This window comes from Aspergillus stella-maris (genome assembly GCF_047715825.1).
Source record: "Aspergillus stella-maris strain CBS 113639 unplaced genomic scaffold BDV14scaffold_62, whole genome shotgun sequence".
NCBI classification, from domain to species: domain Eukaryota; kingdom Fungi; phylum Ascomycota; class Eurotiomycetes; order Eurotiales; family Aspergillaceae; genus Aspergillus; species Aspergillus stella-maris.
The window spans coordinates 118,426-144,246 of NW_027396856.1; the positions used below are offsets into that span (position 1 = coordinate 118,426).

The 25,821-nt window shown below is 50.1% G+C and overlaps 11 protein-coding genes across 11 annotated transcripts; 6 read left to right on the forward strand and 5 right to left on the reverse strand.

The window, feature by feature from the left end:
* Nucleotides 1-360: 360 nt before the first annotated feature.
* On the forward strand, nucleotides 361-1,383 carry BDV14DRAFT_192163 (RTA1 like protein-domain-containing protein; the record flags this gene model as incomplete). The annotated part of the gene is made up of 4 exons (XM_073771596.1): nucleotides 361-514; nucleotides 591-854; nucleotides 953-1,200; nucleotides 1,330-1,383. The coding sequence occupies 4 exons, from the start codon at nucleotides 361-363 to the stop codon at nucleotides 1,381-1,383; spliced, it is 720 nt and encodes a 239-aa protein (XP_073624560.1).
* Nucleotides 1,384-1,574: 191 nt separating this feature from the next.
* Nucleotides 1,575-3,270, reverse strand: BDV14DRAFT_180169 (uncharacterized protein). The gene is made up of 2 exons (XM_073769871.1): nucleotides 2,556-3,270; nucleotides 1,575-2,487 (listed from the first exon to the last, which is right to left on the reverse strand). The coding sequence occupies exons 1-2, from the start codon at nucleotides 3,107-3,109 to the stop codon at nucleotides 2,016-2,018; spliced, it is 1,026 nt and encodes a 341-aa protein (XP_073624561.1). The 5' UTR covers nucleotides 3,110-3,270; the 3' UTR covers nucleotides 1,575-2,015.
* A 1,242-nt stretch (nucleotides 3,271-4,512) lies between these two features.
* BDV14DRAFT_122402 (ketopantoate reductase family protein) lies at nucleotides 4,513-5,860 on the forward strand. Its single transcript, XM_073765913.1, has 3 exons — nucleotides 4,513-4,858; nucleotides 4,912-5,573; nucleotides 5,623-5,860. Exons 1-3 carry the CDS (start codon nucleotides 4,657-4,659, stop codon nucleotides 5,791-5,793), a joined length of 1,035 nt encoding a protein of 344 aa, XP_073624562.1. The 5' UTR covers nucleotides 4,513-4,656; the 3' UTR covers nucleotides 5,794-5,860.
* Nucleotides 5,861-6,040: 180 nt separating this feature from the next.
* BDV14DRAFT_180173 (uncharacterized protein) lies at nucleotides 6,041-6,732 on the forward strand. The gene is made up of 4 exons (XM_073769873.1): nucleotides 6,041-6,084; nucleotides 6,136-6,200; nucleotides 6,280-6,366; nucleotides 6,461-6,732. The coding sequence occupies exons 1-4, from the start codon at nucleotides 6,073-6,075 to the stop codon at nucleotides 6,546-6,548; spliced, it is 252 nt and encodes an 83-aa protein (XP_073624563.1). The 5' UTR covers nucleotides 6,041-6,072; the 3' UTR covers nucleotides 6,549-6,732.
* A 3,301-nt stretch (nucleotides 6,733-10,033) lies between these two features.
* On the forward strand, nucleotides 10,034-11,546 carry BDV14DRAFT_180175 (cell wall mannoprotein 1 family protein). Its single transcript, XM_073769874.1, has one exon. It carries the CDS (start codon nucleotides 10,151-10,153, stop codon nucleotides 10,955-10,957), a length of 807 nt encoding a protein of 268 aa, XP_073624564.1. The 5' UTR covers nucleotides 10,034-10,150; the 3' UTR covers nucleotides 10,958-11,546.
* Nucleotides 11,547-12,823: 1,277 nt separating this feature from the next.
* Nucleotides 12,824-13,614, reverse strand: BDV14DRAFT_203635 (uncharacterized protein; the record flags this gene model as incomplete). The annotated part of the gene is made up of 2 exons (XM_073774329.1): nucleotides 12,824-13,351; nucleotides 13,402-13,614. 2 exons carry the CDS (start codon nucleotides 13,612-13,614, stop codon nucleotides 12,824-12,826), a joined length of 741 nt encoding a protein of 246 aa, XP_073624565.1.
* Nucleotides 13,615-14,758: 1,144 nt separating this feature from the next.
* Nucleotides 14,759-15,142, reverse strand: BDV14DRAFT_203636 (uncharacterized protein; the record flags this gene model as incomplete). The annotated part of the gene is made up of 1 exon (XM_073774330.1): nucleotides 14,759-15,142. One exon carries the CDS (start codon nucleotides 15,140-15,142, stop codon nucleotides 14,759-14,761), a length of 384 nt encoding a protein of 127 aa, XP_073624566.1.
* Nucleotides 15,143-16,437: 1,295 nt separating this feature from the next.
* On the reverse strand, nucleotides 16,438-17,848 carry BDV14DRAFT_122436 (SANT/Myb-like DNA-binding domain-containing protein). The gene is made up of 5 exons (XM_073765914.1): nucleotides 17,618-17,848; nucleotides 17,334-17,558; nucleotides 17,219-17,286; nucleotides 17,072-17,172; nucleotides 16,438-17,022 (listed from the first exon to the last, which is right to left on the reverse strand). The coding sequence occupies exons 1-5, from the start codon at nucleotides 17,691-17,693 to the stop codon at nucleotides 16,623-16,625; spliced, it is 870 nt and encodes a 289-aa protein (XP_073624567.1). The 5' UTR covers nucleotides 17,694-17,848; the 3' UTR covers nucleotides 16,438-16,622.
* A 1,929-nt stretch (nucleotides 17,849-19,777) lies between these two features.
* On the reverse strand, nucleotides 19,778-21,793 carry BDV14DRAFT_211063 (Zn(II)2Cys6 transcription factor; the record flags this gene model as incomplete). The annotated part of the gene is made up of 6 exons (XM_073776022.1): nucleotides 19,778-19,986; nucleotides 20,031-20,162; nucleotides 20,229-20,442; nucleotides 20,493-20,678; nucleotides 20,774-21,398; nucleotides 21,517-21,793. The coding sequence occupies 6 exons, from the start codon at nucleotides 21,791-21,793 to the stop codon at nucleotides 19,810-19,812; spliced, it is 1,611 nt and encodes a 536-aa protein (XP_073624568.1). The 3' UTR covers nucleotides 19,778-19,809.
* Nucleotides 21,794-23,111: 1,318 nt separating this feature from the next.
* Nucleotides 23,112-24,522, forward strand: BDV14DRAFT_122471 (Zn(II)2Cys6 transcription factor domain-containing protein; the record flags this gene model as incomplete). The annotated part of the gene is made up of 2 exons (XM_073765915.1): nucleotides 23,112-23,798; nucleotides 23,856-24,522. The coding sequence occupies 2 exons, from the start codon at nucleotides 23,115-23,117 to the stop codon at nucleotides 24,420-24,422; spliced, it is 1,251 nt and encodes a 416-aa protein (XP_073624569.1). The 3' UTR covers nucleotides 24,423-24,522.
* On the forward strand, nucleotides 24,523-25,548 carry BDV14DRAFT_122472 (class I SAM-dependent methyltransferase). Its single transcript, XM_073765916.1, has one exon. It carries the CDS (start codon nucleotides 24,622-24,624, stop codon nucleotides 25,417-25,419), a length of 798 nt encoding a protein of 265 aa, XP_073624570.1. The 5' UTR covers nucleotides 24,523-24,621; the 3' UTR covers nucleotides 25,420-25,548.
* The last annotated feature ends 273 nt before the right edge of the window (nucleotides 25,549-25,821 follow it).

A 25,821-nucleotide genomic window follows, 5' to 3' on the forward strand; every position in this document is an offset into this window, starting at 1 on the left:
TATAAGCCAGCTGATTGTCACTATGTTTCACCAGTCTATTTACCTGGTTCCCACTCCAGGCAGGCGTATACTTCGAACGACTGAAGACCAACACTTTCATAGGTATGCCCGCTTAGCTAATTCGGACCGGTAAATTTGAGCTCAGTGCGAGAAGCGGCTAAATGCGGGATCCCACTTGGTATGTTTATTTAGAAACATGTGAATTAGGCTGCTGCGAAAAGCTTGTGTGGTTTGGGTTATAAACGTCCTTGTGCTTCGTTTTTAGGTTGTGGTCTGCAAGATGAGGTCAAACCAGATCCTAAGACCTACCTAGCCATCCTCTCATAGCTTCCATTCGGCCAAGTCAAAATTACTACCACCATGGCTGAATCCAGATTTTATGATTTCGACCCCAGCCCCGTCGCCGCGATCCTAGCGACACTACTGTTTGGTGCAAGCGCCATTTTTCACACTGTACAGTTGTTTAGGGCGAGAGGATCGAGATTCTTTATACCTTTCCTTGTTGGCGCTTATCGTATGTGCCACTTACCCTGACACTGGTACTATTACCTTCATTCTCGTGGAATGCCCTAACCTAATGCTCCCATTAGTCATGACAGTGGGCTATATACTCCGAATCATCTCAGCAAGCCAACCCGACAATCTTATGGCCTACGTCTGCCAGAATCTGTTCGTCGTCCTGTCGCCAACCCTCTACACCGCAGCAGTATACAGAACATATAGCCACATCCTAACATACACTTCGAAACCTCACCTCTCGCTCATGGGCCAACGCCGGGGATCCAGAGTCTTCATCTCGGGTTCGATCTTCGCATTTATCCTGCAACTGCTCGGTTGCGCAATCCAGACCCTCCGTACGCTGCGCAGCATAGGCCAGAAGATTCTGATTGGCGGCCTCTTCGTCCATATTGTCTTTCTTGCATTGTCCTATACGTTTCCGGCGCATTTGAAGTCCGTCTCGGTCAATGCGGCTACGGTTGGTCCGGCGATGGGAAATGGCGCAAGTTGCTACACATCCTCCTTCTCGCCTCAGTGTTTATAATCGTGAGGTGTGCGTTTTGGAGTGCTGAGTTCGCGCAGGGGACGGATGGATATCCTTTTTCCGACGAGATTTATTTTTACTTGTATGATGCTGTTCCCATCTTTATCGTGCAGGTTGTGTTTCACTTTTATCAGCCAGGGAGGATTCTGGGTACGAAGGTGTTGCGGGATCCAGAGGAGCTGTGTCCACCTACGAGTGGTGTTATTGTTTTGGAACCGGGTGATTCGCGGGTTTGAATAGAACTGGCGAGGGGGTGTTGGGAATTTATACTCCGTCTTTGCTTGTAGACAAACACCTGTTCAAATGTTATCGCTCTGAAGGTCATTCCACCAGTTCAATAGACCCAGTTTATTATGGTCAACATAATGAAATAGCAACTCAGGCAGCCGCTGGGTCCAGCCCCAGTAATGCCTTCGGGATAGGGCTTAGGTTGGCTTATGAGCGGAACAGCCATCCCCCCTATACCCCATACTGTCTTGCCTGCCTCACCCGTCTGGTCCGTTTGACCACCAGGCCTTCTATACGTGGGAAATTCTCTCAATTCGCATCGCTCGGGTCTTTAATGGTATCTTCCCTTGACATGTATCCAGTGTACACAGATGCAACATCAAAAACGCTTTCAATGACCTCACCATATTGCGGTTCTAAATTCATATGTCTTCGTGCAATGCTGTTGCAGGCATTTCGGGCTTGGGATAATTGGAGGTTCAGTACCACCAACTTCTAAGCAGAGGATAGTGCAATCTTTTATTTAAGATCTTCCAACGGCTTCTAGTCATTTGAGATCTGTAGATTACCTCCGTTCACTCTTACCATTTACTTCCATCGGCCTTTCGACGTATCTGTTCAATCGATTCAATGCGAGCGCGAAAAGGTCCAGAATGCAACATAACAGCAAGTCCAAGCCATCAAGCATAGTTACGATTTGAGTATCCCCATAAGTACAATATGCGTTGCAGGATCATGCCACACTTTACCAAGGAAGAACCATCGCCGCACCGATCACCGCAGCACAACCCCAAATCCCAAGAATAGAACCAAAGCCTTTCCACCCAGCTGCACTCGCTCCAAGACGTCCAGCAGCATTTGACGGCGTCTCACCTTCACTTTCATTCTCACTCTCAGTCCCATTCGACCCCGCCGCCGCTGTTGCAGCCGCACCGTTCAAATCCGTCTCATGATAGATCAGCGTGACAACCGGCACAAAGAACATACCCGTCAGACGGTCCTGATCAGGTTTCAGGCTCGTGGTGTCGAGCTCGATTTTGCTAATTGTCTCTGTCGGCGTAGTGACAACTTTTGTAGTCGTGCTGCCGTCCTCGGTCCGCGTCACCGTAACTTCGCCGTACTCGTAGTTGTAGCCTGTATGGCGCAGGCAGCCAGTTGTTGGGGTGTAGTCTTCGACGAAGGAGTAGCATACGCCCCCGGTGTCGGCTTTCATACCGCTGTATGGTGGAAAGTGGTGTTAGCTTTGTTCTAGTCAAGTGGTCTGGAGTTCGGCCAAAGCATGTACCTAGGACAACAAAGAGCCATAGTCTGTTTCGGCTCAATAACACTCTTGACAACCGACGCCGGGTCCTCATAGTCATAGTACCCCTTAGTCATCGGGTTCTCAGTCTGCGTCGTAGAAACCAACGGCGACAAGATGCCCGACGACGTCGTAGTGTCGCCTTCATCGCGCCCAATCAAACCAATCGTCGTCCACCCCGCAGGGCAGTATAGACCAGGCGAGTAATACGCGTCGTACCCTCGCCAGTCGATCTGAGCCGAGATGTAGTCTTCGTATTCCTCCTCACTGGTCCCGGTGAATGCCGGTGGCGTTGTTGTTACGGGCTTAGTACTCGTGGGAACACACCCGTCGTAGTAGTTTACTGCCGTTGTGCATTGGATGTTCCACTCTGGGTAGACGTTGCCGCCGTATGTGGGCATGTCGTTGAGGTAGCCGAGGAACATCTGACTGGAGGCCGTGCATTTTGGATCGGGTGTGTACGTTGTGGTAAGGGGGCCGAGGTTGGAGAAGGTGTACCAGCCTGCGTTCACGGAGGCGTTGAACCCGTGTACGCTCATTGTGGCGGATTATTGGAGGGAATTGAATATCTAGCTGAATGAGGCTCAACAGGGACGTGAGATTGGCCAGAGTCTTACGCGGGACATCGAGCTGTTATTTATAAGATGCGTGAACCCTGAGTCAGTGGGACTAGCAGGGTCCAGAAGGCACAACCTGACCAGGCACCAGTGCCCATATGATTCTAGCGGACATATTGTTTGGATCAAGCGAAAAGGAAATCTCCGACAAGCGAACTCGCGGCTTGGCAAACACTGTCTTCTATTGTTTCATTTGCATTTGATGTAACCTACCATTTGGCCAGGTGGAAAGTCCCGGAGGTTCAGCCTCCAAGCTACCCTACCTCTGTAATTGCCAGCATCTTATCTTCCCGACCGCAAACCATAATCCCTTGTCCCAATCTACACAAGCAAGACAGGGTCGTCAAGAACCATTTCTCGATATCTCAAATTCGCCCTTGTGAGTTGGCTGGTTGACGCCCCACTTAGCAGCGTTAGGGCTGTTTTGTTCCTGATTCTCGTTTCTTTACTGCAAATCGGATGATCGATCTGGATAATCCGGCCATCTTCCGTGTGGAACGATGCGTTTAGCGCTTGCTAAGTTGCTACTATTGGTTCTGGGTGTCTTGGCCACTTGGCGCCTCCTTTTCGTCGGGTAAGCGGCTCCAACCGCCGCCGGATGCCCATGGTCAGGCACAAATTCAGATCGGAATTATCCCTGCGACTCTAATGATCAAATCAGCTGTCATTATAAAGTAATCTGAAAATACGTCTTTACAACCTTTCAGCTTCCACCAAGCGGCGATAAGCGGACTATACGCGCACCGAGTATGACTGCACTTGCCACAAGGTTACTTTACAAAGATTGCAATTTTAACGAAGCAAATTCTCTCGTCCACGCTACGGGTCAGAGGGCAGAAATTGATTCTTGCTCTTCATATCTTGTATGTACCTGCTTCGCACTTGTTAAAATCCATATAGGTCAGTTCCTAAGACACAAAATCCACCAAACTGCTTATATGGCGGGCCAGTGGATTGTCCTATGTCAACAGTATCTTTAGTGCAGTGCCGTGGTGTAGTCCCATATATTGTTCGTAAGGTATTTTGTCATAGTGAAGAACCACTGCTGTACTCCAACCCAAGGCCAGTTCCCGAGCAGTAAGGTAAAGATTCTTCAACGTTTGCTTCGAGTCATAGCTTGGTGCAACTACAGGCTGAATTTCCATCCCATATATGTCCTAACATTGCTCATCGGGGCAAGTTGGAGTAGATAAGATAAGTACTTAATGGCCAAGTTCCACAAAGATAGGCCACTGTCGCCCCGCCCCAATCAGAAAGAAATGTCTGACTCCAACTTCTTGCTATCAGCCGCGGGGCTGGGGTGGCTGCGACTTGTTTGCGGAAGGCGTCGCCGGGGCAGGGGGTATATAATATCCCACCGGGCAAGAGTATTGTGAATGCATGCGACTATAAAGCGGACACCTGTTTCCATTACTTGGAGGCTTGGCAGTTGAGTACCATATAGCGATTTGACACTGACTCGTTCAAATATGGCTTCGCCAGATACAAAGGCAAACATCCTCCTCTTCGGCAGCGGTGCCGTCGGGACAATCGCAGCCTTGAATATCGAGTGTGGCGGGCTGGGTGAAGTCACTGCTGTCCTGAGATCGAACTACCAAATCGTCCAAGATAGAGGTTATACAATCGACAGCGTGGATCATGGGAAGATAAAAGGTTGGAGGCCCTCACATGGCAAGTCGCCCACCATGATCCGATTCTTTTTCAGAATACTAACATTGAGACAGTCGTCAATTCCGTGCCCGACGTCGCAAAGGAAGGCCTTCCCCCATTCGACTACATCGTAACAACAACCAAGAACTGCCCCGACATCTCACCAACCCTTGCAGAGCTTATCGCACCAGCCGCGACACCAGGCCACACAGTTGTAGTAATGATCCAGAACGGACTGAACCTCGAAAAGGCCATGTTTGACAAATTACCGAACAATATTGTTCTCTCCGGTGTATCAAGGATCGATTCTTACGAGGGCGAACCAGGGCACATCGTCCAGGAATCCCGCGATAAACTTGAACTGGGCCCGTTCCGAAACCCCAATATCGCTGACCCCAAGAAGGAAATCGATGCAGCACACGAGTTTATCAAGATATACAGCGCGTCAGGACAACCAAGCGTTACATTCTCGGCCGACGTCCCTTGGTCCCGATGGCGGAAGCTCGTGTATAATGCTGTGCTTAACCCCCTCGCTGCGATATCAGGTCTGGATTCATCGAGACTGAGGTTGAGCGGGAGTATAATCGAGGAACTTGCAAGGCCGGCTATGGAAGAGGTTGTTGCGACCGCGAAGGCTCTAGGTCATGATTTACCGGAGGATATTGTGGATAGTGTGGTTACGGCTGATCCTATTGATCTATATTTGAAGCCGAGTATGTTGTGTGATAGTGAGAAGGTACGTACATCCTTACTCTTATGGTGAGGGCAACGGCTGATCATTGCAGGGCAACTTCATGGAAGTCGAGTACCTCGTTGGAGAGCCAGTAAGGGAAGCGCAAAAAGCCGGTGTCCCGACGCCTCATCTCAAGTCTATCTATGAGATGTGCAAGCTGATACAATGGCGGACTATGGAGGCAAAGGGGCTGGTCACGGTGCCCCCGAGACGAGGGGAGTGATATATACCTTGTACCCCGACTTCTCAAATCCCACAACAGAGATTGATCGTGGTGTGTGGAAAGTAATCGCATGTCTAGAAGTACTTTAGGCACTAGAATACATAAAGGCATTTCTCTCCAATATTTATGACTCCAATTAGTGCGGCTGTAGTATGAATGCAACCTCACCTGCCAATGACGTCATGGTGCCCCGCGTCGGGGGTGCATGATAAGCGCAGCGCCCTGAGCCAGACTTCTCCCAGGAACACATCTTCGTAAACAACACAAACAGTACTCAATATGCCCAAATTTGTAAGCACCTCAGGCATTTTCTGTTCAGAACGCGATAGCTAACAGAAGCAGACCGCCATCATCAAGTACGACAACCACGAGGCTTACCAGCAGCATGGGAGCCAGATTGAGCAGATGTACGTTACATTAATAGCACTCACTACTACTCCTTCGTGAATTGTAGAGCTGCATGGGTATGGCACTAATATCCTGCAGAGCAAAAGACCTCTTCGCCTCAAAGGGCGCAACGGACCTCGCGCCGTTCTTCTCGACGCGCAGCATGCCGCCTAGCCATCGCACGTCGTAAGTCTACGCGCCTAGGAACCTTTCATTTCCTCAAGATGTTCTCTTGTTTCGAACACTAGAACAATTAGCGCGTACTGACATGCGCTTCCAGCTTCAATGTTCCCGACGGTACCTCCCCCGATGACCTGAAGAACGCCGGATTGCCGGGGGGCGTCAGCTGCGACATCACCCAGGCGTAGAGGAGTTTTCGGGAAGCGATACCGAAGTACATAGTGACGAGTGATGAATGATTAGTTTGTTCTCTGACTAATCGCGTACTATCTCATGATAAATACAATGATGTTCCATATTATCGTGCGGAGTCAGATTTGGGTAAAGGCTCCGCACTTGCAGTACAAATATATATTTTCGCACTGGGCCAACACACCACTGCCGTTCCCTTCAGCGAGAAGGCTACATTAAAAACGAGTAGGAATAAAACCAGCTGGAAGGTACTAGAAAACGACATAACCTTAAGGTCGAGCTGTCCTCCTCGTGCAGAGGCGCGATTCGACGAACATAAATCAGTGCTATGGTAGGTATGGATTACCTCCAATCAAAGGAAAACTCAGCACGTTCGGCGGGTAGAGGATCACACTACTTGACTAGGAAGGTAAGAAAGAACTACCGATCGCTTCTTCTTCACACTTTACAAGTGTCCTTTAGACGGCAGGAGGGGCCATCGTACCTCGCGCCTTCCGATCCTAAGATACTGGCGTTGGTCGCTCTTTCCTAAGTTAAGATTCTGCCATGACGCTTGAAACAGCAGGTGCAACCTAGGCCGTCCTCGCTGCGCGTTTTCGTTTAAGGCCGAAGGTTTGAATTAGGTTCTCTGGATCTCCCACTGGGTCTGGGATGTCCGATTTGTGTTGCTTTCTGACAGCAGCGAAATGTTGAAGCGGTATCTGGCGAAGGGATGTCGTGCACCGCTTGGCAGAAGAGATAATTTACGTCTACGTCTAGCTATCTCGTGACTCTTCAATTGGTATGTTCCTCATTTACTGAGAGGGGAAAGAGCGTGCGTCAGCGCTGTATCGCTCTCGAGAGTCCCTATTGTGAGAGCGCGCTGACCACACTGCGCATGCTCCGACGAGATCCGACTGATGGCCATTCCAGTCAGGAGCTACGCTATACAAATAGAGAACAGCTACCCTCGGGTCGTTATCAAACTCCGTCTGTCGACGATAGCAGAGACACCGCATATGCCAAAGTCGTTGGCAAACTAGATCGATTGCCGGACAGAGCGCGGTGAGCTGGCACAACGTTGTGAAGCATTGTCAGCCCTGCTGAGCGCCAGAGACGGATCTAGATGGGTGGCGCGTCACACCGGAGGAAGCCGTTACAGGGCAAGCTGGAGCGCGAACGAGTGGAAGAAGGCCGGTGAGGATATAAGGTTCCGAGCGACCGTTGTGCCGTGGCTTTAAAAGAAACCGTCGATGATGCGTGACTTAGATGCCGTCCACCGAGCCTGTCGTGGACGATTTAGAGGGCTGTGTGCTGCAATGGGTAGGTCGGTGTGGAGCGATAGTAGGGGCAGCTCACGGAAAATGAGGAAGTCGAATGCATGATCTCGAAGACGTTTACTGTCCGATAGGAGAAAATACACGACAGCGAACAACGAAGGACTCTGTTATGGGAAAATGAGTTCTCGAAGATTCGGGAAAAGACACCCAGCCCCTACCGGAGCTCACCACAGCGAACCTCCGAGACTTGGTCACTGGTCTTCCAGCAAGGCTGGCGCCTCTGAAGGCTTACGGCAGATTCTGTACGACCTAGGAGTCATGGCGTGCATGAAGGAGGCTGGGTGCTGATGTCGAAATCCATTGGTTTGATCACGACTCGCTGGTTGAATGACCCACGGTCAGCAACGCCCGTCGACCACCAACGCCATTATCTAGAGTAAGATTAAGTTGGCAGGCACAGAGCGCCGACCAAGGGACAACCGAGGGCTTGCGCAGGGGCAAACAAGCATGGTTAAAGTTAGAGTCAGCTCGGACGACAGACAAAACAGATGGAAATCAGCGCGCAGCGACAGAGTACCTAGATAGATTAATTGCCAGGACAAAATGTCGGTATTCGGTTCAGACCACCATGTGACCCTGGCGATATTAACGAGCTAACTAGGCTTGATTTTAGCTCAAGTCCCTGCAACGGATGGCGGGATTTCGCGAGGCATTCCCAAAGGGGCGTGAGACAGGGCCAATCGAGAGGTGCATATGGCCGCGTAGGCACGCAAGGATGAGGGTGTAGGAATGATGCCATTCACCTTGCTGGCTTTCAACTCCATGTGAAGTGAGCTGGTCTCGTCTTACAGATTTCTCATCGACTCCAGGTTCTAAATCTTGATGTTAATACCCACTTTCTACACGATTGATAGATCTCGCTGATCATTAGTTGGAAACAGACCACCTGCCCAATTGTTTCACAAAGAGCGACCAGTCTTGGCTACTATAAATTCTGTACTCAATTTTCATTGCAACTGTACAGTACCAGCGACATTGTACATTGTACTCCTTTCAAAAAGAGCCTCTATCTAATCGAGGACATGCGATAAGGTGGCGAACTGGCTGATAGCGATGGCGCCATCCCCAGGTCCAAGCCCAAGCCCAGACCGGACCAGCTGTGCAGAGTCAGGAGAACCCTGCCGCAGCTCATTTCCGAGAACGCCACTGGCTGCGTGAGTAACCAAGAATTCCCCCGGTTGCATGCGTCTGGAGGAGTGGCGACTCCAAAAATTGGCGTCTTGGCAGGTCGAGTGGTCCATGGTCTGAGCTGTCTCGAACACTCGCTGTTGGATGTGGATTATCATTTCCTGCCAGGTACAGGTCATCTAGGGCTGTTGGGAACAGAGTACGCCAATTTCGGGGGATCCGCTGCTGGCAAATGTATTGTGTTTGCCAATTTCCTTCAGGTTGTTCCTCCTCTTCAAGAATGACAGCATCACTCCAAGTCCAGTCTGACGGACAAATATTTCCGTAGAAATGTAAGAAATAGCTGTCGGGGCCACTGCCAGAAGCGGCGGCTGGTCGGCATCGACCCCCTCCAGAGACACATCGCGCTTTGTCGCAACTGCGGGGGGACAACCATTCACGACACCAAGACGACGCCACCAAGACGACTGTCTCACTCGACTGGCCCTAATCCTTGCGGTGGATCCCCAGAGTCGCACCAGCGTCGCTTCACTGGAGCAAATGGGAATCCGGGGGCGGGCCGGCTAAGTTAGGGCCTGCTCTAGCGTTGCATTGACTCGAAGTAATCATTGGGGGACCTTGTTTCTATGACTGTCGCTGCAACTGGGCTCGTCCAACCCCTCGAGCTGTATGCCGTATGTCGCACAGTCCATGCACACTCACATCGAGCAGTTTTCTCCGTGGCACCGTCTGACCCAAGAAATGGCGTTGTTGAAACCAATCAAGAATTGGCCAATCTCCGAGTCTGACAAGCAGCAATGGCGATCCTCCAGCTGTTTGTCGACTTCCACAAGACTCTAGTCAACGGTCCCAGACCTCGTTCGCAATAACGCTAATTCTTGATCCAATCTTGCTAAGAATAACCCTCATTTCTTGCCCCTGATTCGTCTCGCCGAGGCCCCGTGCTCGCATGTGAGCTGTCGTCTCAATGCACCCCAGTCCCCGGATATAAGTAGGGCTGCTGCACCCCCGAGTCCTTTCATCTTTTCTTTAGTAGTACACTCGATCAGTCAGGTCTTTCGTTACTGAGCTTCTCGGTCCCGGGCACTCGTTACCACTCAATCTTTACACTCTATAATAATTATTTTTACATCGCTCACACCACCGGCACCATGAAGTTCACCGGCTTGTTCACCCTGGCCCTGGCCACCACTGCTCTGGCTACCCCAGCCAAGCGCCAGTCCTCCCCGGCCGACATCATCGACACCATCGCCGAGCAGGTGACCAACCTCGACTCTGCCGTCGACTCCTACTCCGGCGGTGACCCCTCCTCCGTCCAAGACGCCTCCGACACCCTCGTCAGCACGATCAACTCTGCCGTCGAGCAGGTCAACTCCGGCGACGACCTCTCCAACTCCGACGCCCTCGCCCTTACCGGTCCCGTCCAGGATCTCACCGACCAGGTCGACGCAGTCATCACCAAGATCATCGACAAGCAAGACCAGTTCGTCGAGGCTGGCGCCGGAGGCCAGGTCAAGGAGGCCCTGAACCAGCAGTACGAGGCCGCCTCTAACCTCGCCGATGCTCTGTCGAGCAAGGTCCCCGAGGCCCTGAGCGATATTGCCGCCGAGCTGAGCGCGGGTATCACCAACGCCATCCAGCGCGGTGTCGACGCCTACGCTGATGTCGAGGAGGGCGGTGGTGATGACGAGACTACCACCACTTCCTCTGGCACCGCTACCGCTACCGAGACTGAGACCGCTACTGAGACTGAGACCTCCACCGAGACCGAGGAGCCTACCTCTACCTCTTCTACCCCGGTCATCCCCACCACCACTGAGCCCACTGGCTCCAGCACCCCTACTTCCTCTCCCACCGAGAGCCCCGCTGGTCCTGAGTTCACTGGTGCTGCTTCCAAGCAGGGGTTCTCGCTTGTTGGCGGTGCTCTTGCTGCTGTTGCTGTTGCCATTGCTGTCTAAATCTCTCGACCTTAGTAGCCTCGTCGCATCGCTCGCGTACATACTGCATGATGGAACGGTAATGGATATTGTTATGGATTTGAATACGGTTAATGAGCCGGGAAAATGGCTGGCTTGAGTGATCTTGTACATTTCTCCTTCAACACTTTTACTACCTTGTCTGTGATCTAGTCTGCACCAGCATCTAGATCAACATTCATTTGCATTTTGGAAATTGTTGGGATATACTATACATCCTATAATAAACTGTGTAATGATATCGCGAGTAATGAAGCCATCACCACATAAACCTAGGTATAACTGGAACTGTAGTGGCTTTGATCTGTATTTTTTTGTTCCTTGAGTCCTCGTTTCGAACCTCTCGCACTGCCTAATTTATGCTTCGGCACTTCCCACTCTACCGAGGTTATCCCGATGTCCGAAATTTCAAGATGAGGGATTATCACAACCAACCACTTATCTTCAATTTCCTACGGTACGTTCCATATCTTCACCTTTACCCCTGATCTGCCCAGTGGATTTTACCATACTTCAGGAGCACTCTATTTCACTTTAAAACAAACCGAAAAACGGAACCCCTGATTACAGGCTCTATCAAGATCCGACCCGAGACAAACTCAATCACAGACAGCGTTCGTTTCCTCTTGTTTCATCAAGCCGGACTCCTTGAAAACAGCCCTCTACGTCTCCACCTCTACTTGGAGCTTGTGCCAGAGAAACTATCGACGGGAAGCAACGAACTCGTAACTCGCAGAATGGTATAGAGATCACCTCAACTCTTTGCTTATTGTGTCCCGTGTCCATGGTGAAGTCCGAACAGGGCGTGAAGTGACCAGTTCCGAATCCCCTTCCCCTGACATAGGCAAAGAAAGAGATCCGGATACGAATGCCCAAAATCAAGATTTGTTGGCGGGTGAATGTGCTGCGTAGTGTATTAGAGTCATAGACTGCCTGTTGGATCGCCTCTAACTATTTTTGTTTATGGCATCAGGCTTAAGCTTCCCGCAGGCATCAGGCTTCCTTTATCGGGCGGACCTGCATAACTCAGGCGGCATTTGGGGGAGGTCAGATCTATGATTGAATGGAAAATTCTATTGAATTGAAGTAACCTGGTATTCAGTTCTGGTCGTCCAAGTCGTAGACCCCACGTGCTTTGGTGCAAGATTGAGAAAGAAAAGCTGGGTTGGACGTTTCCAACGTAGTACACGAGCATACTGGTCCCACCCCTGCTGAACGGTATATTGGTGCTTTCCAGGTGTGTGAAGAGCCAGATCACCGTACGGCTTCTGATTAATGGATTGAAGCAGCGTGATTGGATCCTCAGAGCGTAAGGCTATGGGGCTCTTTATACTGCCCCTCAATGATCTAGTAACGAGATTCCTACGTGTCGTATGACTGCTCAATGATTGTAGATGGAGGTAGATAGAAGTTAGGTACAGCCGATTCAGATTTCTAGAGGTGCAATGAAGGTGTATAACAACTCGTCTCATCTTGTTCAACAGCTCCTCTGTATAATTGGCGCATATTAACTATAGATATCATTGCACTGCTGTGGCTAAGAGGAACAGTTAAATCACTTAGTTTCTATGTAGAACCTTTGGGACCAGAGTAAGTGGGAAAGAATCCCCGCTGGGAAACCTCTTATCAAGAACAACTATTCAGCCAGATAAATGTGGAAAAAGGACGGGAGGCACATCTGTTGCCGCAAAGCAGGAAAACAATCGACCTTCCTGGCAAGACAAGATTGCCATGGACAGAGAGGAAAGCCAAACAACAAGCATCTACAAGCCCGCCAGCAACAAATGGAAGTTCGGACGCATCGGATATTATCGAGAAGGTCAAAGGAGGAGTGACGGACATACCTACCTAGCCACAATTCCCTTGGGAAGAAACACTCAAACGATTTTCCAATGTCCCAATCGTGTAAAATTGCAGCCATATGTCACGCCAGCGCCCCTGAGCATCAATATCATCCAAACTCTCAAAGACCTCCGCTATACGTCTCTGACAAGCCTCCTGCTGCTCGATATTCTGGGCGTTGGAAAATTCTCTCCAAGCCACCCACATCTCTGACCAGGCACGCAAGTGTCCCGTCTGGCCTTCCCCATTTAAAACAGTCAGGAACGGTACCCCTTGATACACAACGATCTGGGCCCGAACGTCCGTATAATCGGCACCGCAAGATCCAATACCATCCAGGACAGGGTTCATGAAGAATTGGGTGATCTCGTACTCCCTCCCATCCCAGATACTTGCATATTCGGCTGGGTCATATGGACGGGGGTCTATTCCTCTCTTGTTCATAACGTTTCCGTATTGTACCTCGAAGAGAAGTAATGAAGCTGCAACACTCGCCCTAATCTTGTTAAACCACGGCGGTCCCGAGCCCTTGGGCTTTATAATGGCTCTTCAATCTCGCTCGGACGAGCCAGATGGACCCATACACCCCATCTTGAGGAATCTTCATCGTTCTTCCTGTCATCGTTATCACATAGTTGACGTCCGGCAGCGACGGAATCAATGTCAACATCGGAGTCCCGAAGTATTATGCGGGCTAGGAATGTTGCGAATCTGTGTGCGGCTGCTCTATTCCACCAGGATAGGCTGCCGAAACACACCGCAGAGCCAGAGTGGTGGTGAATTGGGACGGATTCCATTTGGACAATTATGTCGAGCGGAATGGAAAGGCAACTGCTTTCTTTGATGAAAAGGATGATGAGAATAAATGGAACCGCGAGAAAAGCGAAGACGAGTGAGGATGTTACTCGATTGAAATATTCATGAGGGAGGGATGGGAACCAGGGGGTTTTATACCTATTTCTTTCTGGAGAGAGACGGTTATCTTTTAGAACATCCATTTTTCCTTCTTCATTATAGTCATTATGCTCGTTCTTTATAGAGTGTACAGCAATAATGCTTTATCAACGAGTTTCTATCTACAATGCAAGGCTATCCAGAAAATCCACAGAGAATCATCAAGCATGTAGTACGAACAACTTTGATTCCTTTCAAAATCCACCCTAACTTTCATCTAATGCCAGACAATAGCACCATTCCAGGCAACCAATAGCACCATTCCAAGCAACCTGCACCCATGCACAGTCCTTCCCCATCTCTCTTACAATCCTAGTCCAAAACCCCTCCACATCCCACTTACACGCGGAGCACACCTCATCCTCTCCCGAGTATCCGCCATCCTATGCCCAATTGACCAACACCACCCATCTAGAATGCCGAGAAGCCTCTCCCAGCGCGTAATATAATCCTCCCGAGGAGGGACCTGCGCCTGTGCATCATCGTCCTCATGAATCACCATCTGCGCCCAATCAGTCATGCAATTAATGTCCATTTCCCCAACGAGTCGGGGGAGGAAGTAGATGCCCCTGAAATCGATAAACTGGGCGCGGCATCGCATACGAGCTAGGGCGTCAAGGGCTTCGGTGGGTGATAAGGTCAACGAGGTAGGGCTTGGTATTCCCATCCCCATTACCATTCTCGTTCATGCATTCGGGTCGCAGGAGTCCGGCGTCAAAGAGACACTTTTTCCATGCTTCTTCCCATTTGCCTTCTGGTTTATCCAGGACATTTGATTAGAGCCTGTTTACAAAGACAAAGAGCTTTGTAGTTTCTTGCAGGAACACGAAGGAAAATACATAGGACATAAACATATTTTGGATTTCTTCATGAATCACAAGAGAAAAATGCCTCCTGATGGTGGCTAACTGTCTAATAGTATCATAGCAACTAAACCAAAGCACTATAGCCCAATGCATGCCGTGGAGTTTCCTTTCGATATCTCTATCAAAACACCTCCCCCAACTGATACCTACACTCCAAACTAGTAACATCCTCCAACTCATACTCCCCAGCCTCGTCCATGAGCCTTCTAAGCCCCCTGAAATCCTCAACCCAAGTCAACCTACTTGATTCCCAAACGGCATGCGTCCGAAACTCAGCTAGGACATCATTAACCTTCAATAGACTAGGAAATTCTTCCCACGGCCCCAGTAAGACAATGAGGAGCTGCCAAGTCTTGGAGGGAGTGTGGTAGGCAGTCTGGACTTCGAAATTCACAAATTCGTGCTCTTCCAGGACTTTGTACAAGTTGTGGGCTAGGGTCCGTGGGGAGTCGGGCGTGGATGTGCTTTCTGGGCGCATTGGGCCGGATAGAACGTAGGTTGTCATCCTGGTTAATGGCAGCTAGTACTCTGGCTGTTTGTTGTGAGTAGCTTAGGTAGCTTGAAGCAGGTATTCACTTGTGCCTGAAGCGCACCAACGGCAGGACTGGGTAGGATATTGAGATAAGAGGCTCGGGAGCTCCGAGCTGCGCCAGAATCGAACACCATTGCAGTCTTATAGGTATTTCTGCTAGACAATGGATGTAGAGTGAGTGGGCCAGATTGGATAGACTAGACGAAGCTTTTTTTCTCTTTTTTTTCCCCATTGGTTTTGTCCTCGTTGTCTCTTGTATCATTGTCATTGTCATTGTTAGGTAGGCTTTGCTGCACTTTCTTTTCTTTCACGATTCTTCTTAATCTTATGACAATGGGAGTGGAGTACTTTGGACTGCCAATAGATCCTAGCCATGTACCTAGAAATCAACGATCCATGAAAGTTACCTGGTTGAGACTATCCTTCTTCAATATGGAATCCAAGTACGCCCTCCCGCCTGTAACCGAACCCGGAGAATTTGGAAAAGGCAAGAAGCTATGAGCTCTAAATCGGCTACAAGAAATACCAGTTATTAACCATCTGTCACTTGAAATACTATGCACACATCAATATCCCATAGATGGGATCAAATGCATCGAGTATCAGCCAATAGACGTGGTTCTACCTTAAGAGATACAAATGGCCGAACCCATACAGTATCTATACAACGTAGTTGAAAGTGCTTCCTTCTATTGTGTTCTCTTGTGATAATACCATAGCTATACAAGGACCTGATTATATTATGATAGACTGATCAAAGCTGTCAGAGTTGTCCTCTATACCAAACTACAATAGCAAGCCTGCACCAGTAAACAGCTCGACACCTCAGGCACCAATATGTCCTAACATCTCGGCTACGCGACACTAACCAGAACAAGCTAGACCCACCCACAAAGGGCGGTATAAATAATTTTCCTTCCTTTGCAAATTTCCTTTCCTTAACAATCGCGTCCTTTGCCTTGCCAACAACAACACCACGTCACAACCACATCAGTGGTTCAATCATCCTGCCTGGATAATCATTCATTGGCTTGGATATGGATACTGCATAATGTCGCAGCCATCCACACAAACACCTCGTAGTTTTATTTTCTTGTTCAACGGTGCTAAACCCCAGCAACGGCTTGTTCTACGTGACATAATCAATCACGCTGGAGTGTCGTATGCTGTCTGCCTCTATGTACCAATATCAACGGGTTACTCTCATGATACTTGCTCTTCTATGACCTTAGGGTTGCATTGAGTTTGTGGAGTGGGAGGTCCTACATTCTTTCTGTAAATATATTTTTGTAGGTTGGTTGAAGTGGATAGGAATGGTGGTAAAACAGCCTATGATGAAACACAACGATGTCTAGTCTAGTTTAACCCTATCTTACTCTATATATCCACCGTTTATGAAAACAAACCCCTATGCCCGCCATTCCATGCAATAGCCACTACTCATAGTGCCTGGTTACATCCCGTATCTCTGCTGGTACTGGAATTGTCCCAGATTAAGGTCATACCCCATTGTCGCTGGGTCAGGCATCATCATCCCAGTATCAGTAAAACCAGGATAATATGACTCCTGATACTGTGGAATAGTCCCATACCCGCAGTCACTGGTAGGCAATGCCATCGACGGATCGTAATCATACATAGGTTCCTCCGGTGTTGCAGGCAGATAGTCTAGCTGCGAGGATAGACTAGGTGAGGCGTAGTACGCTGAGGTTGGCGCCGAGTACTCTGATATAGCTCGAGAGCTGCTAGTCGTCGAAGAGTGCGTTGATGTTGGACGACGCGAGGATTTGGTCTGAGGGCAGCATTGTTGGCGTTGGACGGGGCCCAAGCATTTTCGAGAGAGGACGGTGTATCTGATAAAGTCAGTCAGGTGTGCCTCCTTGTAAGTAGGGAGAGACTTACTGGTTCTTGATGTTATTGGCAGACCGCGTGGGAAAATGACATTGTTGGATATCTTTCCAGCTGCTTCCGTGGGTTTCAATCGCTGAGAGAAGTAGGTTGTTCTATATTCGTTAGCACATGATAGACAGAGGGCGTCTCGGAACATACCTCCGCATCAGTCCAAGGACTCCGTTCAAGATCGGGGTTGAGGCAGTGATGCCAGCGCTTAGAGCATTCTATATCCCATTAGCACCTGCCGCTGATGATAGGAAGATATTCTTACGGTCTGCATTCCGCGTCTCCATCTTCTGGGCAATAGCAGCCCATCGGAACTGGTATCTCTCCACGAGATGGAGCAACCGGTCATCCTCCTCCTGTGTCCACGAGCCCTTCCGAAGTCCATCAGTGAATCGGTTAAAGTATCGCTTTCGGCAGTCCTTGTTGCTTCGTCCGGGAATGTGTTGTGCAATATCGTTCCAGTTGATCTTCTGGGACTTTCCGGTGGGTGCTACTCCTGTCAGTATAATCGATCGGAGCATGAGGAATTTTATAAGGGCACCAGCGTACCTCTCTCTTGTACCTGGTATAGCTCCCAGAGGAGCGCATCCTCAGCGGGTGTCCAGCGGCGGCGTACGTCTGTCATTGTGAACTCTTGGCCGGTGATGGTATTGTTGATATTTTTGATGCTCCAGCAGACCGTGAATGAGGAACACCCCGACCTTTAAACAAAAGGCTATAAGACCAAAAGACTGCGCCCCGATAAAGGCCCCCTCCTGCCCTGCCCAGCCGGCCTTCTTCGGCCAGGATCAATAACATCATCTGCGGCGCGAATCCCCAGCCGCCTTTCGCCCGCTCAGCGGGGGCGCTGACTTCTCAAACACTTACTCATCTTGGTATCACTCGAGCTCATTGGAGTAAACGCACGCGAGCGAAGCGCCGTTTTCCAGGGCGCCATGAGCCACGCGACAAGGGTTCGTCAAGAGCTGGATTTAGACCAACGATACGAGGCCTTGCGTCGTACGGGGTCGAATATGATCCACCTGCCTCATGCTCGCATAATTTGCATGTTTCGGGTCGTCTCGCCATGCCTCAGCTGCCAACGAGGGGGAATGCCAGGTTCAACAACCATGTGCCGAATGGCTTGGACCGGGCATGGCCTGCAGGTCTCAATCAGCCGCAGATGTCGGAGCAGAGGCGGAGATAGGAAGTCTTCCTCACGTAAGGGGTCTGGCCGCGCCATGTTCGTTTGTAAGGGGAAACGGGGATTGGTTGAGATCGTGCGTGTGAGGAATGCGCAACAGGGGGGCTATCGATGGATTTGGTAACATGTCCGTTGCGCAAAAACGTGGAAACGTGGTGCAGATGAGATTCGGCTTTCATCCCTGTCAGCGTCAGGTCACTCGCTGTCGTTGTCATTGTCTCTGATGACCTTGGCTGTCTCTGAGCGGCGCAAGGGCTAGCCCTCAACCCGGAGGAGATGCCAAAACCGAGACCAGTTCCTGTCAACATTGCCAGTTTTGGCGAAAACTCGTGGGATACCTCGTACACCTTGTCTCAGTCCAATCTGCTGCTCCAGACTCTCTCTCAGCTGCAAGGCCGGGATAAAAATATAAGACCATGCAGATCAGAAAAAGCAAACACGGCGTAAGTTGACGCAACGTGGTCAGCACGGCGTTTTGCCCACTTTCTTCTTCGTAAATCAAAGACGTCTCACAGGTCAAGTAATACGAGGCGTCGACCCTATGATCCTTCGGCGTGAATCCCTAGTGAAGGCGAAGATTATTTTGCTGAGCTTTGATGTCGCCGTCGGCCCCAGCTTCTATGGCATTTTCCTTACAAGCTTAGGCAAACCAAGTTTGCCATACCCCTCTCGGGATGATTCGAACATTTCAGCCGTACGGTGGATGATGATATTCGAAGCAAAAAAGTTCTGAGAGGCATTTCCTTCGGACAATATCCAAGGGTTCGGTCGCTGACACCGATGTGTTCTGGCATTCCAGGCCCCCGCGTGCTGCAGAGACAGGATGGCTTGGTAAGTAAATTCCGGAAACGATCGCCGAAAGTCAGCTCGTCTACTCCGTGAATTGACAGTATTCTTCCTCAGCTTGGACTGGGAGTTCCAAAGGGCTAGGAGGTCAAGTGCTTAGAGGGGACTCAACTAGCGGCTGGACAAGCAAGAATCATCTATCTCACGTCCTTACCCATTGAAAAAATTTTTTTTATACCGACAATCCCGGGCTTGAATGGTCGGCGACCACGGCCGTTGCTGTTACACAGCTTACTGCTGACGGCGGGGCCGACTCGTGGTGTAGCAAGGGCTGGCCTATAAACATTCCAATCAGCATTCTTCATGCAGTCTCAGAACTTATGAGGAAGCTATAGATAGAATCAAATTCTGCACCTTGTAAAAGCCATTCCGTCCAAGGACGGATAGTTGTAAGCTCACTTCTGAAAGTATAAGGCGTGGATCTGCCTCGGCGAACCTGCAAGCAAATTTAACTAGAAGGTATGGTTCCGGCGAGAGTGTCTCCCTTTGAAAGATGTCTTTTGCTTGGTTGAAAGGGTTTACCGAGACGAACTAGCTGCGTCAAAAGATGGATAGAATACGGATGAGTCTAGATCCAACCAGTCCATTGGTTGCCATCGTCAACCATGCTGGAAAACATAGTCATATCTCATGGTTCAGGGTTCCGATTTGACACTATTTGTTGACTTGCAGAATTTGCGCCATGCTCAAACCACACTTCAGAATCGCGAAGTTATATAGAAATTCTAGAGGAAACGCCGGTTCTCGAGATTTGATGTTCGGCTTCCAGTCGGAGATCTTCTAGTATAATCCCATAACGGTGCCCGATTGGAGCACTACTCCCATGCAGGATCTTTTGTCTGCAGCTTTCGGCCAGGTTGTGGAGTGAAGATCGCAATCCGGAGTCGGTCTGTGTGCGGTTGGTCCGATGCTGCTGGATCTCCGGTATAAGACAACAGTGAGCGCACAGAACAGAACATCCTGCATCCACCAGAGGGAGTAGATCACGTTAGGATCGAATGCTATGTTGCCAATGAGCTCTAGTGTCTTTCTAGCAGCAGTCGGACATTCATCTCTTATCTCGTCCTATGCAGGGGCATCGCCATCCGCGCTGATGTCTCTGAGCAAGAAAGGCCGCGTCGCATGAATGACAGCACGCAAGTAGGCAAGCCGGAAAGCGGTCTCCTCTCGTCGGAAACTTGAAATTAGAGTAGTTGGCTTCACTGCGCCCAAAAAAGCTGGGAGAGAGCCTTGCCAATCGTGAAGCTCTTGAACCATTCGGTGTGCTATGGCTAATCGGCTGGTCGCTTGGCCTTCACCAACACGGTATACTCCGGTTGATGTCTGGCCAATTATCCTGGCAATTCTACGTATGTCAGTCGTTTGCTGCGGAGTGAACAGCAAGAAAGCACTCACCTGGCAAGAAGGATCAGCGAGCTTAGGTGACTCTCCTGAGGCTCCGCAGTTGATGGTCCATGATGATCCATGTCCTCGTCGTTGAGCTCGTCTGGGAAGTCTTGATCCACCTCATCATCGTGGAGTATCCGAGGTCGACCCAAGACCACACTGATATACCTGTCGATAATGTAGGCTGTCCAAAGACTCGTTTCGAACACTAAACAGCAATCTAATTTGAAGTGTCCGAGGAAACAATATTGGGTTTCCGCGCCGAATGCCTTCGATGCAAGCCAAGAGACATGATAACATGACAGGCGTTTCTGACGGTGTAATACGCTTTGTTCATCCGAGTCATCTGTAAAAGATACAGCGCTTGGAGCAAACGGGCCTGTGCAGATTCCACGACTGGGAAGCCGACCTCCGAGTCAGTGAGCTGCAGCGCAGCGCAAAATAACGGATTGCTCTGCTCAAGGCCTATCTCAGTAACGCCTGGTAAAGAGGCTCTCTCTATATTATGGCGGCGAAGCGCTGCAATCGCGAGGACTGCCAAAATGATTGCTAGTTTGGTGTTGCTGACGAGGAGGGCAAGAGGGTGGCCCTGAGCTCTATTTTGCAACATTACGTCCAGCCAAGCTTCAACCGTCCGGCGATGTAGGATACGGTGTGTTACCACACAGTTATCGAAGTAGAAGCAAAGTAAATGATGTGCGCAATCATCATCAGGGAAAACATGGGTGGTCGAGGTATTCTGGTAGATTGGAATATCCCCTGCGGACGCAAGGGGCTGGTGACTCTCGGTGCCATCAGAGGAAAGAGAGTCAAGATGATTATTTTGAGGAGACAGCATGCCCCATGCCTTCTGCAAGAAACTTAAGTTGGATATTGTGCCAACGTATTGCCCGTCAATTGTTAGGGAACGTGCGTCTGCCGTGGGTGACTCCCTGGTTCTTTCCCTCGAAGGCGGCGAGACATCCCAAAGAGCAAACAATAGACGCGTCAACTCTCTGAAAAGGCTCATCCATTGTCTTTTCGTTATCTAGACACTGTTCCAGCGTTCTTGCCGCTGGAGACTGTGGGGATGGTGGCCTACCCCTGCCATATTTACCATCAAACGTACAGGTTAACTTTCGCCGCAAGCAAATGCTGCAGGGTAGCGTTCCTGAACACCGGATCTTCTTTGCCTTGCAAGAATCGCATGCGCGGCTGGTCTTTGGATCTTTTCTCCGATTAGCTGACACATCGCTGTTCGGCGGCGAGTTCAGGCAGTGATGCGGACGCTTGGCATGAGTGGTTGTCGCCGTTGGGGTGGTGAGATCCATTATCACTCGTCTTAGATTTCTGGTATCTCCGTGTTTAGGTCAGAAAAAGGCCAGAACAGTCTCGTGGAAACGACGGGCGTTGCCTTTAAATAGGCCTCGGCAAGAGTCCGACATATCCGGGGTTGCAAGGAAACCCCGTCCTCGCTTAGGGCTGCTCTAGACATGCTAGTTGGAGGGGTAGGCTGCATTGACATCACTATCTCCTAACTATGTACATGGCGATGAAAATTGACACCAACTAAGCAACGCTGGACAGAGATGCAGCACTTATAGCACCATGGATCTCCTCCTCAGCACTGGGCTCCAAGGGTAGCAACGGCGACCGCACTGTCGCATGAGACAAAATATCGCGAGCAACCAGAGCATGCTTTAAAGCAACCGTACCTTCCATGTGCGAACCCCGATTGTAAGCGCTCTTGGTAACCGGGAGGAGTTGGTCAAGAATCGCCCGCGCTCTTTCAAGTCCTTGGCCTTTCCAGCTTCAATCAACTCGAGCACCAGCTCTGGTGCAATGTTGCCATACTCGACAAGAAATCCATCAACATCAAACGCCGTGTGGAGCAGGTATTCATCGTGACAACTAAGGATCTGTAGGATCGGCCTCTCTCTACGAATGACCGGAATCTCTGTATCCCAACGCCTCATGTTCCTGACACCATTTTTCATTGCAAATACCCCCGGTTGAGACGCGATATCGAGCATTGTTCGAAGGTTATACGTCCCTTTCGTATTGTCGGGATACTGGAACAAGATCAGGGGGAGACCGCTCAGCTCATATACACGCCTGTACCTATCCTGAGGCGCGCCAGGCTGATACCCGAAACGGAGCCAGCCTTAGCACCGGCCTCCTTCGCCCGTTTGGCCTCCAAAGCAGCGACTTCTGTTCCTTCGCCCGTAACTCCAGCGATGATCGGTACCCGGTTGTTGACCGACTTGACAAATGGCTCGATGACTGACAATTGCTCCTCCTGAGTGAGAAATGTTCCTGCAGATATCCCAGAGTACCGCGTCTTGGGCACATCAGCAAAAGAAAACTATTTTCCACTGCCATGTAATAAATCGGGATGGTGTAAAGTGCTCGCAATGACAACCACAATCAGCAGTTAGAAAAAATGTCCACGACTAGGAGCACAGGCCATGATGAGCAAGACCAAATAGAATCTGCTTCTGCCGTATTATAATTGTATGAATCACTACTTATTCCATCCATTCCACCTTCCTCGTACCAAGACCAGCCATGACTAAGCAATCCCCCGCCACCAAGTCTCTCCCTCCCTTCGGAGTTCCGATCCTCCCTTGATCAACCCCGACGACGTTAGCAATGACGCCAGTACACCAAAAGAAACAAAAACAGCCACGGCCACCAAGAAAGAAAGCATGCAAACGTTGCACCACGTCCAAGGTACGATGCACCCTTGAGCGACCGACTTGTTCAAGATGTAAATCTCTCGGCAAGGCTTGCGAGTACGCCACTCCGAGCGAAGGAATAGCACAGCGGAACGCCGATCCATTGATTCCAGGGTCTGCGGTACAACACCCTGTCAATGGAGGCCTTGGTACCAACAGCTCCGACTTGTCGCTGTCGCAATTCGATTCATTCTTGGCGCCCGGGCGAAGCCGTGCAGTGGATCTGAATCATCAAGATGATGCCGAGCTCGATTCTACAACTGTAGACCTCCTTCCGAACGATGAAGCAGAGTTTATTAGACATCGATGGCTGCGGCCCTACATCATGCCTTCTTTGGATGGCATTGAGGCGCCGAAGGTGTATAATCCCTTTACTTTACAGTATCTGGGGAGAGTCCTTGCTACGTACCCGCAGCGGATGATGAGGGATGGGGATTGCCCTCCGATTGTTCATCAGTCTCAGGTTTCTGGAAAACGGATGACTATTGCGTTGGCGAACTGCTACACCATAGTCCGGATGTGGAAGAATGCTGCCCCTAGAAGTCACGGTATTGTGATAGGTACAGTGCGGAGGGAGATGGAGCGGCTGGCAGTCGAGGTATGGATTCATCAAACGCGCAGGAGCATCTCCGGGGGTCGGAACTAATCAGCACAGATACCAGGACAGCCGGACATTGAAAGCTTATCCACATTCCAAGCATATCTCATCTATCTACTCCTCCTATACTTCTCACCAATCCATTTCCAATCCCCCGAAGAAGGCAAAGTTACAGACCAAGACATGATAACGCTCATGGAGCTCGCCTTCCGTACAGCGAAGAACGGACTCACCTCAGCATCAGATGTTTCTCAGAAAAGACCGCATTGGGCGTCTTGGATTATAGCCGCGACCAAACGTCGAGCAATCTATGTCATGTACCTCTTCAGCAGCCTGTACAATTCCGAGAACGGACTTCCGAACTTTGTCGCTGAGGAACTGCGATATTTGCCGGTACCTGAGGGAAAGTGTCTCTGGGGGGCTCAAACTCGTACGGAGTGGGAACGGGAGTATGAACTGCATCTCAGAGAATGGCCGGATGGGGTCTTACAGATCCATGAACTTTGGAAGTGCGAGGAGATGGGGTCGCCCCGGAGTAGAGACAGAATTGAGCGGTGGCTGCGAGGTGTAGATGACTTTGGAATGATGCTTTTCTCTGTCTGTGCGCATATCCATGGCTGTTGATATTACGTCTCATCGCCGTGGAGAGGACATGGTCAACGGGGTTGTATACGTCACGTGCCATTTATCGGGGTTCCGATGCTCCCCACACTTCTTACCTCACTAACCACCAGGACTATAAAACACCTTCTACCTACCATCCATCCCATCTCACTTTCGTCTCTTCAACCCATACTTATTCACCCATACAACAAACCACAAAATGACAACCTACACAACAAACCACGCCCCCACAGTCCTACACACGCACAGCTGGCGCACAGCCCAAAACTCCGCTCCCCACCTGCTCCCGTACATAAAGCCCACCTCTCGAATCCTAGACATAGGCTGCGGTCCCGGCTCAATAACAGTGGACTTTGCATCTCTTGCGTCCTCAGGCCATATCACGGGTATAGAATACGTTTCTGACCCACTGGATGAAGCGCAATCTCTTGCGGATGCCCGGGGCGTAAAGAACGTTACCTTCCAAGTCGGCGACATTCACTCTCTGGACTTCGAAGATGATACCTTTGATATCGTCCACGTGCATCAAGTCCTCCAACACATAAGCGACCCCGTTAAAGCACTATCCGAGATGCGCCGCGTCGTTAAGAAAGGCGGGATCGTTGCCGCTCGAGAATCAGGTTCGTTCTCTTGGTACCCGTCCAACAAGGGAATAGAATCGTGGCTTTCCCTCACTACGACAATTGCATCTGCAAAGGGCGGAAATCCGCACCCGGGGAAGAAGATTCATATCTGGGCGAAAGAGGCGGGCTTTGAACTTGATAGGATACAGCGGAGCACGGGGAGTTGGTGTTTTAGTTCACCTGAGGAACGGGAGTATTGGGGCGAGGGGATGGCGAGGCGGATGAAGGATTCTGGGTTGGCGGAGCAGTGTTTGGATGGTGGGTTTGCGAGTCAACAGGAGTTGGAGGGGATTGCCAAGGGGTGGAGGGAGTGGGTTGGTGATGAGGAGGGTTGGTTTGGGGTTTTGCATGGGCAGATGCTTTGTTGGAAGTAGTAAGGGGGATATCGAGTTCTATTGTTGAATCTTTCGCGCTGATGGGATCTGGGTCAATGTAAACCATCTATCGAGGAAGCAACTAAAAAGATCATAGTCAATACGAAGGAAAATGAGAACAGATCCTCCCTATCTCTTCTACGTATTCAGAACGTATGGAAAGAAAAATAACAATCAGCAAGCAAGAACAATCCCTCTGTAGTACATCCACTAAACTAACAACGCGCAGAGTAAAGCCTACCATAGGCAAACTGAAAGGCAAAAAGTCAAAGCCCATACAAAACCCACCGTGTCTTGTTAGCCTTTCCAATCATGAATGAAAAAGGGCAGCCCTTTATACTCCCAACAGCATCGAAACCCACATCGGGTCAATAACAAAGTCGACGACACATTGTTTTAAGA

Coding starts and splice junctions, on each gene's coding strand:
- BDV14DRAFT_122472 (XM_073765916.1), top strand. CDS start 24,622: ATGACAACCTACACAACAAACCACGCCCCCACAGTCCTACACACGCAC.
- BDV14DRAFT_180175 (XM_073769874.1), top strand. CDS start 10,151: ATGAAGTTCACCGGCTTGTTCACCCTGGCCCTGGCCACCACTGCTCTG.
- BDV14DRAFT_180173 (XM_073769873.1), top strand. Junction 6,201..6,279: donor GGGAGCCAGATTGAGCAGAT/GTACGTTACATT, acceptor AATATCCTGCAG/AGCAAAAGACCTCTTCGCCT. Junction 6,367..6,460: donor CCGCCTAGCCATCGCACGTC/GTAAGTCTACGC, acceptor ATGCGCTTCCAG/CTTCAATGTTCCCGACGGTA.
- BDV14DRAFT_122436 (XM_073765914.1), bottom strand. CDS start 17,693: ATGACAGACGTACGCCGCCGCTGGACACCCGCTGAGGATGCGCTCCTC. Junction 17,559..17,617: donor ATACCAGGTACAAGAGAGAG/GTACGCTGGTGC, acceptor TGACAGGAGTAG/CACCCACCGGAAAGTCCCAG. Junction 17,023..17,071: donor GCCAATAACATCAAGAACCA/GTAAGTCTCTCC, acceptor TGACTTTATCAG/ATACACCGTCCTCTCTCGAA.
- BDV14DRAFT_122402 (XM_073765913.1), top strand. CDS start 4,657: ATGGCTTCGCCAGATACAAAGGCAAACATCCTCCTCTTCGGCAGCGGT. Junction 4,859..4,911: donor AGGTTGGAGGCCCTCACATG/GCAAGTCGCCCA, acceptor ACATTGAGACAG/TCGTCAATTCCGTGCCCGAC. Junction 5,574..5,622: donor TGTTGTGTGATAGTGAGAAG/GTACGTACATCC, acceptor TGATCATTGCAG/GGCAACTTCATGGAAGTCGA.
- BDV14DRAFT_180169 (XM_073769871.1), bottom strand. CDS start 3,109: ATGAGCGTACACGGGTTCAACGCCTCCGTGAACGCAGGCTGGTACACC. Junction 2,488..2,555: donor ATGGCTCTTTGTTGTCCTAG/GTACATGCTTTG, acceptor TCCACCATACAG/CGGTATGAAAGCCGACACCG.